Source organism: Mustela nivalis (genome assembly GCF_964662115.1).
Source record: "Mustela nivalis genome assembly, chromosome: 3".
Taxonomy (NCBI): Eukaryota; Metazoa; Chordata; class Mammalia; order Carnivora; family Mustelidae; genus Mustela; species Mustela nivalis.
In genome coordinates this window covers 117005578-117018067 of record NC_139022.1, presented here as the reverse complement: position 1 = coordinate 117018067, position 12490 = coordinate 117005578, and the positions used below count along the sequence as shown (strand labels likewise).

Here is a 12490-nt window from a genome sequence, read left to right as displayed (position 1 = left end):
AAATCACAGGCAGCCTGCCCTTTAGCGGCTGTGAAGGGCTTTACCATAGCTGCTGTTTTTCACATTTTGTTTTATCTTTTAAAAAACACCCATGGGTGCTGGGCAGAGGGCGGGGTGGGCTTCTGGGAGCCTGGGGGTGGTGCTGAGGGTGGAGTGTGGGTGACAGCTCTTCCTTCCCCCCTGCCTGGGCTCGGCCTGGCCTTCCCCCACCCTCAGCCCAGAGCCAGTTTCTAGGCAACGGGATGGATGCAGGGATGGTTCGGAGGGGAGAGAGCTATAAATAGGGAAGGGAGAAAACAAAAATAAAGTTCCAGAGAAAGCTGTGGAGCCAGATTACTAGGGGTGGGGGTGGGGAGACTGGGAGGGAGACAGGCAAATGGGAGGAACACCAGGACAGCCCTCAGCGCTTGTCAGGGGAAGAGGACAATTTTCAGATGAGCCAGCCAGCAAAGGCCCGCCAGGGCTGACATGGGGGCGGTGCAGGGGTGGGGGGTGGGGCCTTGAGTGCCCAGCTGAGCAGAATGGGGTGATAAGAAATCACTTGTGGTTGGAGAATGAGGGGAAGATCAGTGGAGGAAAGGATTTCAACAGGCACAGTTGAGGGCAGCTACCCAGGTGGAAGAAAGAGCACAGGCGCAAGAAGGGAAGGTGAGGTGGGGCTGGACTTGGGAGGCTGGGCCGGGCTCAGCCTCACTGACTGTCCGCCCGCCATGGACACAGACACAGAGAGGTGGGCCCTTCCTCTGCTGCAGTGCTTTTCTCCCCAGATCTTCCCATGCGATCCCCCTTTTTGTTCACGTTTCTGCTCCAACCTCACCTCCTCAGATACCTGACCTGACCACCCCAATTTAATACTGGTCACCACCCTCTCCTTGTCATCGTCTCTCACATCACTGTTTTCTGTTGGTCGTGGAACTCCAGATTATCTTGTTCCAAGTATTTGCTGACCCGTGGGATGTGAGTCCTGTCACAGCTGTTGCCTGCAGCCCCTCGTGTCTCAGACATGGCAGGCATCATCAAAGGACTAAATAATAGCACACAACACACTCGGGCAACATCCACAGACATGCGTGGACACAGATACACCTGCATCACCCCCAGCTCATCCCTCCCCTCCTCGCTTGCAACGCCCGTGAAATTGCGTGTCTGTGATTTCTGTGCTGCACCCGCTTCCAAGTTTCCCTATGGTAGGTGTTCTTTGTCTCTCTCAGAGCAAGTCCGTTTTGGAAAATTCCGAAGGAGGTGAGCTTCAGACTCAGAGATGCGACTGAAATGTGGTCTTTGCCACTTCCCCAGCAATGTGACCCAGAGAAGGCAGCTTCGCCCCTCTGGCCTCCATTCACTCCTCCATAAATTGGGGAGTTAGAATAACAAGGAATCCTTGAGGATGGTTTCAAATAAAATTAATGGAGTCAAGTGTTGGATGCTGGGGACCTACTGGGCACTTGAGAAATGGCTTCATCCTTTCATAAGAGAGAAACCCATGAGCTGTGTCTTCTCACACGTGTACCCAGAGTCAGGAGTGCCCTGTGACACAGGGCTGGCTGGCATCTTCTGAGGATGCGTCTGGGATGCCTGGAATGCATTTAAAGTGACCCTGGCAGATGAGAACATTGGTCTCTGAGCAGGAAACCAGGTGCATGGCTTGGCACCCAGGAAGGAAGAATAAACCTCCCCACAAGCCAGATGGTGAACCTGGTTTCAGCATCCAAAAATGGAAATCAGGTGCTGGTAGCGGGAGGGGAGGTGGCAAACTCAAATTCTTTACCAGCCAGGTAGTTCATAAAAATGAGGAAAATGGATGAGATGAAGACCAGAGGGAGGGAAAGGGGCTGTCACTAACTGGAATCAAATGAGAAAAATTTAAACTTTGGGCTAGCACAAACATCCCTACAGGCCAAATTTAACACGAGGGCCACGACTTTGCAATCCCCGCGATGAATGGGTTTGTAAATAGGGTCTTAATTCAGTCAAAAGGGATCTGAGATCCAGGCACCTGCATGCTGAATCAGAGGATCTGAGCCCACCGGTTTGTTCTCTACACGCACGTCTGCCAGCTGCCTCCTACTTCCGGAAATAATGGCTTGCACACTGCAGGCCAAGGTGACCCGAGTGGACCGGCCTCCTGCAGGGTTCAAGGCCTACCCAGGCACCATCTCTCGCCCCCAACGACTCAGGGAAGGACGAAACGCTAACACCCGGGGGTTGATTAAATGGAGCAAGCTCCTTCCGGCCCTGGGGCTGAAGGGCGAAACAGGGCTAAAGTCGGAAAGGAGGTCGCACCCGGGAGAAAAAGGGTGACGTCTTGCACAGACTTGGTGGGGGCCCTTGCGGCAAAGCAGAGCGGGGCTTCCGCATGAGCGGGGGTGGGGCCTCGTACAAGCCTGGTTAGAGAGCCGCTGCGGCAAACGCGGCCCGAGCGCCGCACCGATGGGGGCGGGGCTTGTCACTAGCGGGGGCGGAGCTTCGGCGTGGGGAGCCTCAAAGCTGAGCAGAGTAGAGCCTTCGCCTCGCCGGAGGCGGGGCCTTTGCGCCTCTCCGCGGCGTCTCCGCCCCCTTCTTCCCCACACCTAAGCGGTGTTGGGGGCCCTCTAGTGCTGATCCTTATCTGCTCAGGGCTTCGGACCGGCGTCCCAGCTTTCTGAGGACCCTTGCCCACCTTTGCGGAGGCCGCAAGCCTCCGAACGCTTTTCCGAGAGGGATGGGGCGCCGGTTGCCCGCGCTCTGCCTCCTTCTGGGGCAACTGTCCATTCCCCTTGCCCTTGGACGGGTCTTTCTGCGTTGGTCAGTTGTGCGCAGGGCTGAGCGCCTGTAAACGTTCTGCCTGAGCGTAAAAGGCTCTTTCAGTGCCCGTGCTCCTGGTTTCCGAGGGCTCCTGGGCGGCTCGCGTAACTGAATGCGCACGCGAGTCCGCACGTGCTGGTCAGCAAGCGTGCATGCGTGTCTGCACGTGTGCCCCTGCCAGGGTGCGTACACTCAGGCGGGCGCGCCAGGACCAGTGTACGCACACACATGTCTGCGTGTGCGTTGTCATCCGCGACCCTGCTTTGCGTGTACAGAGACGTGAGCCCGTCCACCCTGCGCTGCGGTGGCAAGGGGCTTCCTTTGGCCTTGCACCCCCAGCGGGCGCTTTACAGTCCAGCAGGTGGCGCCCGAGGCCACCTTCACGCCTCCCTGCCAACCGCGATTCCCAGTCTGGGTAGACAGACCCTCTCCCCTGAGTCATCCCGGGCGGGGTGGGGGAAACTGAGGCCGGAAGTGGTCAGTCTTGTACCTGGGCTGAAGGTGCCAGGCACCAAAGAGCGGCGTGGAGTAGTCTGGGGCGTGGAAGCCCGCCGGCCGCCCCCACCCACCGCCCAACCCTGCCTTGCCCGAGCGGCGGCGGCTACAGACAGATTGGCTTTATTCGTGGACACGCGGAGTGGGGAGGCACCCAGGCCCGCCCACCCAGGACACGCTCACACGGGGGTTGGGGAGCTCTCCATGCCACAATCACGACACACGACGCCCGCGTTCGGACTGGGCTGGCTGAGGGAGGGGGCATGGCACAGCCTGGCTCCTGGTTTGGCTAAAAAAAAAAGGTTCTTGGGGTCGTTGTGGGAGTGGGGTGGGAGACTCTGGGGCTGCCCAGAGGACCCTCAGAGAGCCTCTGTTGGGAGTGTGTGGGGGAGCCGTTGCTTTCTGATCTTCTTTTAAAAATACATAGAACATGCTACATCCGCGCAGACATTGGACGGGGAAGGGTGGGGAGGAGGCAACATAGGTGGGGCGAAGCTACCAGCCACGGCTGCAGCCCCGGCCCTGTCCAGGCCCCAGGGATCCACGCGGGCGGGTAGGACAGACAGATGGACAGACACCAACACAGGCTCCAAGGGGGCCCCTTGGAGCAAAGGAAGATCTTGTGTTTGGGGGGAAGGGGTAGAAGGACAGCCCTGGTTCTGGGGGATGGGGCAGGGGACAGGGAAGGGATTGTGCTGCTGGTGGGGGGCCGTCCTGGGCCCTTACGCCTCTGGCTCATACTCCTGATACTCCTCCTGCATCAGAGGGATGGGGGTGGAGTGGGGAAGAGCAAAAGAGGAAGGGGTTGGAGACCAAGTGGCCATGTTCTGGCCCCGAGGCTCCTCCCCCTCAAGGAGGAACAGTGCATGCCCCTCTCCCTGGGCAGGGGATGAACCTGGAAGTTGGGACAGATGGGACTTCCCTGGGCAGGGGTGCCTGGGCCCCAGTGCTTGGCCCCATCTGTCCTCCCTCTCTGCTGCCACCTCCTAGGGCCTGGGTTCTAGAAAAGGGGGTGTGAAGTTTCCTGGCCCAACCCTATCCTCTCAGGGACTTCCCACCCCAGCTGGGAATGGTGGCAATCTTCTGGGATGCCCAAAGCCCCACCCAGCCCTGCCACCACTCACCTGGGGCGGTTCCTCATAACTCTCGCCTTCTGGCTCCATCAGGGGCTCGATCAGTGGCTCCTCAGCAGCTTCCTGGGCCACTTCCTCTGGCTGCCGGCAGAGAAGGGACAGGGCCATGAGGACAGCTGGGAGATGCTCCCCTAAATTCCTACCCTGGGAACCTTTTTTGGCCGATTGGGGGAAGGCTAGGCTTCGTTGGCTGTATAACCAGAATTCCATTGTCTATTTGGAGTGCCTTGGAAGTGGACTAAGGCACGAGGGGTGAAATCCCCCTAGATCACCATGAAGCTGGGAGTGGTGAGAAGAGGGGCTGTCCATACGCCTCTCCCCAGAGCCTGGTAGCCTACTGCTCTTCCATCATTTGGACTGGATGGGATGGGGAGATAGACAGTATACTCCATCACCGACTTATCCTTACCTGTCTTGTGTTAGGCTCTGCTGAGCCTCGGGACCCCAGAGAGAACCCTGGAGGCTCCTCTGGGCTGGAGGGAGATGGAAGCTCTGAGACAGGGCCAGGCAGGAGCTTGGAGCCATTCCCCTGCCACCTTCCATCCATCCCTCCCCCAGGGTCCTGTGTGGCCTGGTTTCTTCAGCTGTTGCTATTTTAAGATAAGCTGGAAGCAACAGCTCATGGTGTTGCTTGGATGTGTGAGCTAAGACTCTCCCCTCCCCCCTGCATCTGCTGCCCAGACGGGTGCAGACCAGCAGGCACACAAGCAGGGGGGCTGCCAGACACATGGCCAGCCACCTGTGTGTGAGCACACGTGTGTGCACACATATGAGACAGAGCTGGCTGCACACGCCCACCCACAATCACCTGGGGTCCATGCACGGCTGCACACGGCCACATGTGGGTGGCATATTCCTGGGCCCCTGGAGGTAGGAGGTTATACCACCTCCCCGTTCCCCACATATAACCACTGTCCCTCCCTATTGGGCAGAGATAAGAATCCTGGGAGCCTGGAGGGCTGGCCTAGAGAAGGCTTGCCTGACCCCCATCCAGGTAGCTTCAGTTCCCTCACGTGGCCAGTGGAGGTGGGCCCCGTGGGCACCCGAGTTTACAGCTACTGCCCTGGCTCATTTTCCGCAGTGTACAGATGGGTATATCAAGGCCTAGGAGGTGGGTGAATTGGAAGTTTGCCCCAAGTCACCCAGTATTAAAAATTCCAGCTGAAACTCATTGCTTGGCAACAACCCACACGTCCAGCAGTAGCAGAACGGAGGTGGGCAGTATGGCCCATCAGGGATGGATGGCGCACAGCGAGAGGGGAGAAGGGCCGCACCTATCACACCCAGCTGAATTGCCGCACAGTTGAGCACTAGCAGCCAGGAGAAGAGTGTGTGCTTTGTGGTAACAAGGAAATGGGGTTAAACATACCCAACTCATCTGTGCTCATGGAAGTCAAGGAGCAATGACCCTTGGTGAGGGAGGCAGGGCAAGGACCAAGGGAAGGTGAATAAGGCACTTAGGGTACACATTTAAGAAGGCCCCCACTCGTAGGGCCAAGCACATGAGACCCCAGAGTGGGTGTCCCCCTCAAATTTTGGGCCCCAGTATCTTCCCTCATCTTACCCTTGTCTTGGTTCCGGGGGTCAGGGACTGGAAGAAGGCCTAAGGCAGGCTTCTGAGGGGCTGATGTCCTGTGTCTTAATGTGAGTGCTGGTTACACAGGGGGCTCGCTCTGTGAAAATTTATTGGGGCTGTGTGCTTTTTGTATGTATGTTGTACTTCAATAAAAAGTTTACTTTAAAAACATCCTAGCCCAGCCACTCATTAGCTTAGGTCAGTCACTTCACCTCTGGACTCAGCTGCCTTAGACGGGAAATGCGATGGTGCTGTCTGCTCTGTGGGGGGACAGGGAGGGTCGCATGGTAAGGCACCGAAGCAGAATGGGAGGTGGGGACACTTGGAAATGTGCACCCTGGGCTTGCGTGGGTTCTGCATGCCTCGTAGCCTCAAAGGGCTGCTGTTTAAATAGTAAGTCCATGATCCTGAGCTCCCTTGTGAGCAGAGGCTTGGGGTGTCAGAAGTGCTGGTATGAAGAGGAGGCCTGAGAGAAATGGTTCTGGGCAAAGGCCCCTCGAGGTTGAGAGCTCAGCTTCAGATCTGGCTTTCTCTGCACCCCAGCTCCCAGCACGGACCCTGGCCCTGAGGCGGCTACCAGCAACTTCACTGCCGTAAATCTGAGCTTCTCCTCCCAAGTACCTTCTTAGAGAGGCAGGCAAGTCACTTCACCTCTCTGGGCCTCGGCTCCTTCATCTGTAAAATGGACATGCTGTAGTACCTTTTTCCCAGAGAATATAAAGATTCAGTGAGTTACTCCAGGTACTGAGTCTAGAACCCTGCCTGCCCACATAAGAGATCAGTGAACAGGAAGGATCCTTGGAACAATAATACATGGGGAGTCACACAGCTGGTAAAACGCATACACGGGACCTAAGCCAGAACTTCCAAGTCTGGTCCCAGACTAGTGACAGGCGAAAGGGTCAATGTGTAAAGGCCTGTGATGAAGGGTGGTCCTTGGACCTGTAGTACCAGCATCACTCTGGCATCTGTTTGAAATGCAAACTCTCAGGTCCCACCTCAGACCTACTGAATCAGAAATTCTAGGGAGGCGGCAGACGGTCTGTATTTTAACCTGGCCTCCTGCTGATTTGAATGGACACAGAAGTTTTGAGAACCTCTGATAAATACCTAATTTGTGTAAAAGCCCTCTTGCATTCATCTTCTGTCTTATAGGCAAAGAAGCCGGCTCAGAGAGGTGATGGACTCTGCCCAGGGTCACGGAGTCAGGACGTAGTGGCAGTGGCACTTGGATCCAACTCTGGCGTTTCAGAGTTCACAGGTCTTATGCTATAGTGGGTCCCAATGAAGGTGTATTCCTTCATGCACGTGGGGGTACTGTTCTCCTGTCTGCACAAGTATGCAATGGACAACACAGCTCTCCCCCGTGGCCCACACTTGCTGATGCCTGCCTCAGGGCCTTTGCCAATGCTGTTCTATTGCCTGAAATACAATTCTCACAAGGCTCACCTCATCCCTTGGGGGTCAGCTCAAATGTCACCTCAACAGAGAAGCCCTCCCAACTACAGCAGTCTCTTTACACCTTGACTCTCTACCATATCATCTTTGTCTTTTCTTCATAGCACTTAGCCCCGTCTAAAACCATCTCATTCATTGGTTATCTATCTTCTTCCACTATAGCATCGGCTCCCTGAACATAGGAACTTATTCGCCATGGCAACTTCTAGAATAATTCCTCTCTGGCATGGATACTTGTTGAAGACAAGAAAGAACAAACAATCCGTGACATGCGGACGTGGCCCAAAGTGGTCCTGGTCACACTCAGAAGCAGGATACAAGTATACAGCCAGAACTGGGGGCACAGTCACAGGGACTACCGCACCCCTACCCACCCTGCGAACTCATTCTGAGCCGAGTCTCGTAGAGCTCCGTAGAACGTGAGGCCAGGTGTGCCTCCGGCTGACTGGGGCATGTTTATGTTGTGCCTGCCATGTGTGTGCATACACGCGTGGGTGTGTGCATGTGCGTGTGTATGGCGAGAGGACAGCTCACCTTCAGATCAGCGGGGAATTCCTCCTTCTTCACCAGGCCCGTAGCTGCGGCAATGTTCCCAGCCCCGGAGAACACAGCTCCTCCCAGATGGGACGCCTGCTCCTTGGTTTTTTCAGCCACTGGAGCAGGGAGACGATTGGGGAAGGGGGTTGGGGGCCCAGGTAAAGCAGAAAGAAATGCATCTCTCTCCCACATGGTGTTCCAGCTGGCCTCCCTCATGGAGCACACTCTCAGGAATCCTTAGGGATGCCCTCTTCCACTGCCACCCCCCCTCCAGATCCCGGCCAGATCCCAGGCCCGAGGTGAGGGAAGGGAGCTGTGCCAGGGCTGGGCTGGTACCTGAAGCCACTCCTTGAACCACCCCCTCTCGAGTCTTGCTTCCTGCAGAGACAAAAAGGAGCACACATCAGGACTCTGAGCTGAGGGAACAGAGCCTCTGGCAAGCGTGGTGGTTATGGAGTGGGCAGAGGGACCCAGTCAGCAGTGGGCATCCTGGCGCCATCACAAATCCCAGAGATGCCCCCCCCCCATCATAGCACTGAGCCCTCCACACCTACTTCCTGAGGACTTTGAGTTCTCCCCGAGTTCTCCCTCACCGCCGGCCCCTCCTCCACCTGAAAGGAGCTCCATGCCTTCTGGGGGGATGCTTGCTGCCTGGGAGCCAACACTGCTCAGCCTCGTTGAGCAGGTAAGAGTGGGAGTAGGGGTGGAGCTGGGGGTGGTGGTGGCGATAGTAGTGGTGTGTATTTGGAAAGGTTCCTCTGGTGCCCTTGATGCCTGACTGCCCACATCCCACCTATTGACCCTCACACCCACCAGCCCCCACTCCATTTCTTCTAGAGTCTCTTCTAACTGGGGTGTGAGTTTCTTCTTCTGGCCAGAGTGAGGAGCTTCTCAAGTATGTGATGGGTCTGGGTCCGAGGGTGCCTGACACCCATGGCACTGGCTGGGTCTTCTCGGGAGGGTAACTGCTGGGAGAGGCAAGATTGTCTGATCCGAGGTGGGCAGGGAGGTAGGCAGGAGGCTTCAGAGTAGTGGGGAGTCTCCTATTCCGGGGATGTAGCCATACAGACAACAGCTGGTAGACCCTGAAATGGGTAATGGGTGTCTGGGAGGGCTGAGGCTAGTAGAAGCAGAGGATGGCATGGGAAGGCAGGAATGCCCCAGGCTCTGGCCAGCCAGCCAGAGACAGTGGGGGGTGGTGGTGTGCTGCATTGCACCCCGTCATTCCTCCCACAAACATTTGTTGGCACCCGCTCTGTGCCAGGTCCTAGGCCAAAGGCTCACCATCAGATGGGGTAAGAGAAGAGCAGATTTGGTACCCTAGACCTCAAGTAGTGGGGCAAGGACTTCCATCCAGCCTCTAAGGGGTACATGGTAGGGGAGGGGCAGTGCCTGGGCCTTGACAAATGGGGACCAGGGGGATATGCAAAAAGGAGACTGGGGAGGGTATCTCAGGCACAGGAAACCACCCATAGGGCACAGAGAGGTGTCTGCACAGAGACAGACCTGGGTTGCACAGAGCCCAGCAGTGCTATCTGTGAGCCTGGAAAGATGGACACACGGACTGAGGCAGGACCGAGAATGGCGTTGAGTTACAGGCTGCAGGAAGCTGAGGCTTTAATGTGTAGGAACTGGGGGCCATTGCAGGTTCCTGGGCAGGCAGGTTCCTGAGCAGGAGGTGCCAAACTAAGGGGAAGGGGGTGCTTCAGGTCTGTTAGCAGGGAGACCGAGCTGGGTGCCAGGGATACATAGGAGCGAAAGGGCGGCAAGATACATAGGAGGAGGGCGGCCAGAGCTGGGGCCTGGCAGGTGTGGGCTCAAGCCTCCAACTTATCTCCATCACCTGTGCCCTAGTTCCTGCCACCCTCATCGGCTGGCTACACTACCCTTCATCAGTCCTCCCTGCATTTGGTCTCTCCGCAGAGACCCAAGGAAACTTTCTACGCTGAAGTCAGATCATGTCAGTCCCTAGCTTACAATCTCTCCTGGCAGGTCATAATGATCCTTTGGCCTGGGCATCAAGGCCCCCTTGTGAGCTGTTACTCCCTGGTTTTTCTGATCTCAACCCCCACCACTGCTTCCTGCCCTCTGCTCTCTAGCCCTGTCTCCTTCAGCCCTTTTCTGCTTCCTCCAACTCCCCATTTTCCAGCCAGCTTCTTATTCTTTGGGGTTCGGCTCAAATGCTAGCCTCTATGATTATGCTACTGCAGTGGTCCCCATCCCAGCCGCTGGATGTCAGATCCCACGACTGGAGTGCTCTGTATCACTATCAGGAGAGTCGGCACCTACTAGCGTGTAGTAAGAAGTCGGTATTTTTCAAATTGCCACAATCCCAAATCTGCCACAACCACGGGCAAATTAACCAGCCCTCTTCCGCCCACACAAAGGATCATTCTGCCTACTACACACCGGTAAGCCCTGAATCACCACGGAAATTCGCTAATCGTCAGTTTGGGGCCTTGCATCCCCTTATGCAAATGCCCCTGCGGGCTCCCTCTCCTCTCACACTTAGGATGAGAGATTTTAATCACTCGGCCTTTCTCTTCACACAGCTGGAAGCGGCAAAGAGAAGGGACCCAGAGGCAAGGATGGAGCTCCTGGCATCGGGAGGCGGGAAGACCCTAACACCGGCTCTGAGGTGGACCTTGCAGGAGAGGAGGGCTAAGGGGCAGTCCCAGTAACACAGGGGCTCTGGAGTCTATGAGGCTTGGCTCCAACTCCAGCTTCAGGTTTCAGCAGCTGTGTGACCTTGAGCACTGTAGTTAAACCTCTGGGAAGCCCACTTTTCTTGGTCTGTGGAATGGGTGAGGGGCACGACGTGAGGTAATGGATGTTATGGCATTTCCCAGGGTACTCGGCAGAGAATAAGGGCTAAACACCAGGAACTAGTAATCATGTGAGTAAGAACAAGGCTGTCTGCTTTGACCCATGCATCTGTCCCCAGCCTTTCAGCTGAGCCCCACTCTCCCCAACTCTTCCCTCCATTTTCCTCTTCCCATAGGTCTCATCACTGACCCAGGCTTCCTTCCTTCTGCTGGCTGTGTCCCCAGTGACCCCTACTGACCCCGCCCCATCTGCTGACTCATATTCTCCTACCCAGACCCCTCCGTGGACAACTCCCTCCTTCCAAGGACCCTGGCCCCATTCCCTCGAAGGACCCCCAAACCCCGCAGAGCCCCGGAAACCTTGCCCCTTGCCCACCAACGTAGAGGACGCCCTCCTTGGTCTTCTCCGCGGCCTCGGTGACACCCTGCTTGGTTTTCTCCGCGGCGGCCACGACGCCCTCCTTGGCCATGGACAGGCCCTTCATGAACACGTCCATCCTGGCGGCCTGGGGAGGGCAAACACACCGGCACGGGTGCGCTGGCCCCGCACCCTCACCCCAGTCCTTCCCCTGGGACGCTGGTTACCCACCTTCCCTTCGCTCTTGAGACCCCGGCGCCCTTCCAGGCCGGGCCCCCTCCTTGTCATACCCCCTCCCCAGCGGGAGGCCACAAGGCCGCGACACGTCCCGCGTCCTTGAAACCCGGGGACGCGGGAGGAGCCACTGACTCGGTTATTCGGGGGCATTGCAACCTGCAGCCCCGCGCAATCGGGGCGCTGGGCTCGGCGCGAAGTCCGGGGGCCTGCCTGTATACACGACAGAGTCACACGACCATACATACAAACATTCTCCACCGACACGCTCACGTGCACATACAGGACACGCAGACGTTCAAACGCGCACGGACGCCCTGACACACAGGAACACACGGGCCTGGAAGCACGAGCACACGGCCACCCAGCCAGTTGCGGGCACAGGGCAGCAGTCACACAAACACCCCAGGGCGCACACCGACATGCACCTACCGGAACCCTCTCTGCGTTCTCGCGCGGGTTCCCCGTCTCCGCTCCCAGCCGCTTCCCCATCCCGCCCAGTCCCCTCTCCTTCCCCAGCCCCTTCCCGGACCCCGGCGTCCGGAGCGCGGCGGCCTCACCTGCAAGCTGGGCCCGGGCTGGGGATGGAGGAGTGGCTGCGGCTGCGGCGAGCGGACGCAGGGGCTCGGCTAGGCCGGGCTGGGGTGGGCTTGGGGCGGATGGGGGAATCGGGGCCTCGCCAAGTGCCCAGGTCGGTCGGCAGCAGGCGGGGCGCGGGCCCTGAGCCGGGGCGCAGCGATGCCCGGACCTTCGGTGCGTCGCCAGCCGCGGATCGCGCCCTGTGCCCTGCGGGACCGCACGCTCCGGCTCCGGTTCCGGCTCGGGCTCCCGCTCGGGCGCTGCGGCAGCTCTGAGCTCAGCGCCCCCTCTGGCGGCCGCGCCGCCCCCTCAGCCTGACTGACAGGGGGCGGGGAGGGTGACATCTCCGCGGAGCCCGCTAGCCTCCCGGGGCCGGCCCTCGACGCGCCGCTGGGGACCTCTGGGCTTCAGACCCGCATTCAGCCCCCGAGAGTCTAATCGGGGAGGGGAGACAATGCAGAGCTCCAAGAGTAGGGAAGACATACTGTCTGCAGTTGGCTTTGGGGTTCAA

At 57.9% G+C, this 12490-nt stretch overlaps 1 protein-coding gene across 2 annotated transcripts; it reads right to left on the bottom strand.

Annotated features, from left to right (window-relative positions):
• Nucleotides 1-3386: 3386 nt before the first annotated feature.
• Nucleotides 3387-12276, bottom strand: SNCB (synuclein beta). Of its 2 annotated transcripts, none has more exons than XM_082723161.1 (6): nt 11833-12276; nt 11185-11314; nt 8320-8361; nt 7981-8099; nt 4404-4493; nt 3387-4034 (listed from the first exon to the last, which is right to left on the bottom strand). In XM_082723161.1, the coding sequence occupies exons 1-6, from the start codon at nt 11890-11892 to the stop codon at nt 4002-4004; spliced, it is 474 nt and encodes a 157-aa protein (XP_082579287.1). In that variant the 5' UTR covers nt 11893-12276; the 3' UTR covers nt 3387-4001. The 2 variants fall into 2 exon arrangements, with proteins under 2 accessions (XP_082579287.1, XP_082579288.1); XM_082723162.1 differs by having other exon boundaries at nt 11961-12276.
• Between the last annotated feature and the right edge of the window lie 214 nt (nt 12277-12490).

What these genes read in the sequence shown, in the direction of transcription:
- SNCB (XM_082723161.1), bottom strand. Translation starts at nt 11,892, where the DNA reads ATGGGGAAGCGGCTGGGAGCGGAGACGGGGAACCCGCGCGAGAACGCA. An exon ending in GGTTCAAGGAGTGGCTTCAG is followed by an intron (nt 8,100 to 8,319) that starts GTACCAGCCCAG and finishes TCCCTGCTCCAG; the next exon opens with TGGCTGAAAAAACCAAGGAG. An exon ending in GTTATGAGGAACCGCCCCAG is followed by an intron (nt 4,035 to 4,403) that starts GTGAGTGGTGGC and finishes CCTCTGATGCAG; the next exon opens with GAGGAGTATCAGGAGTATGA.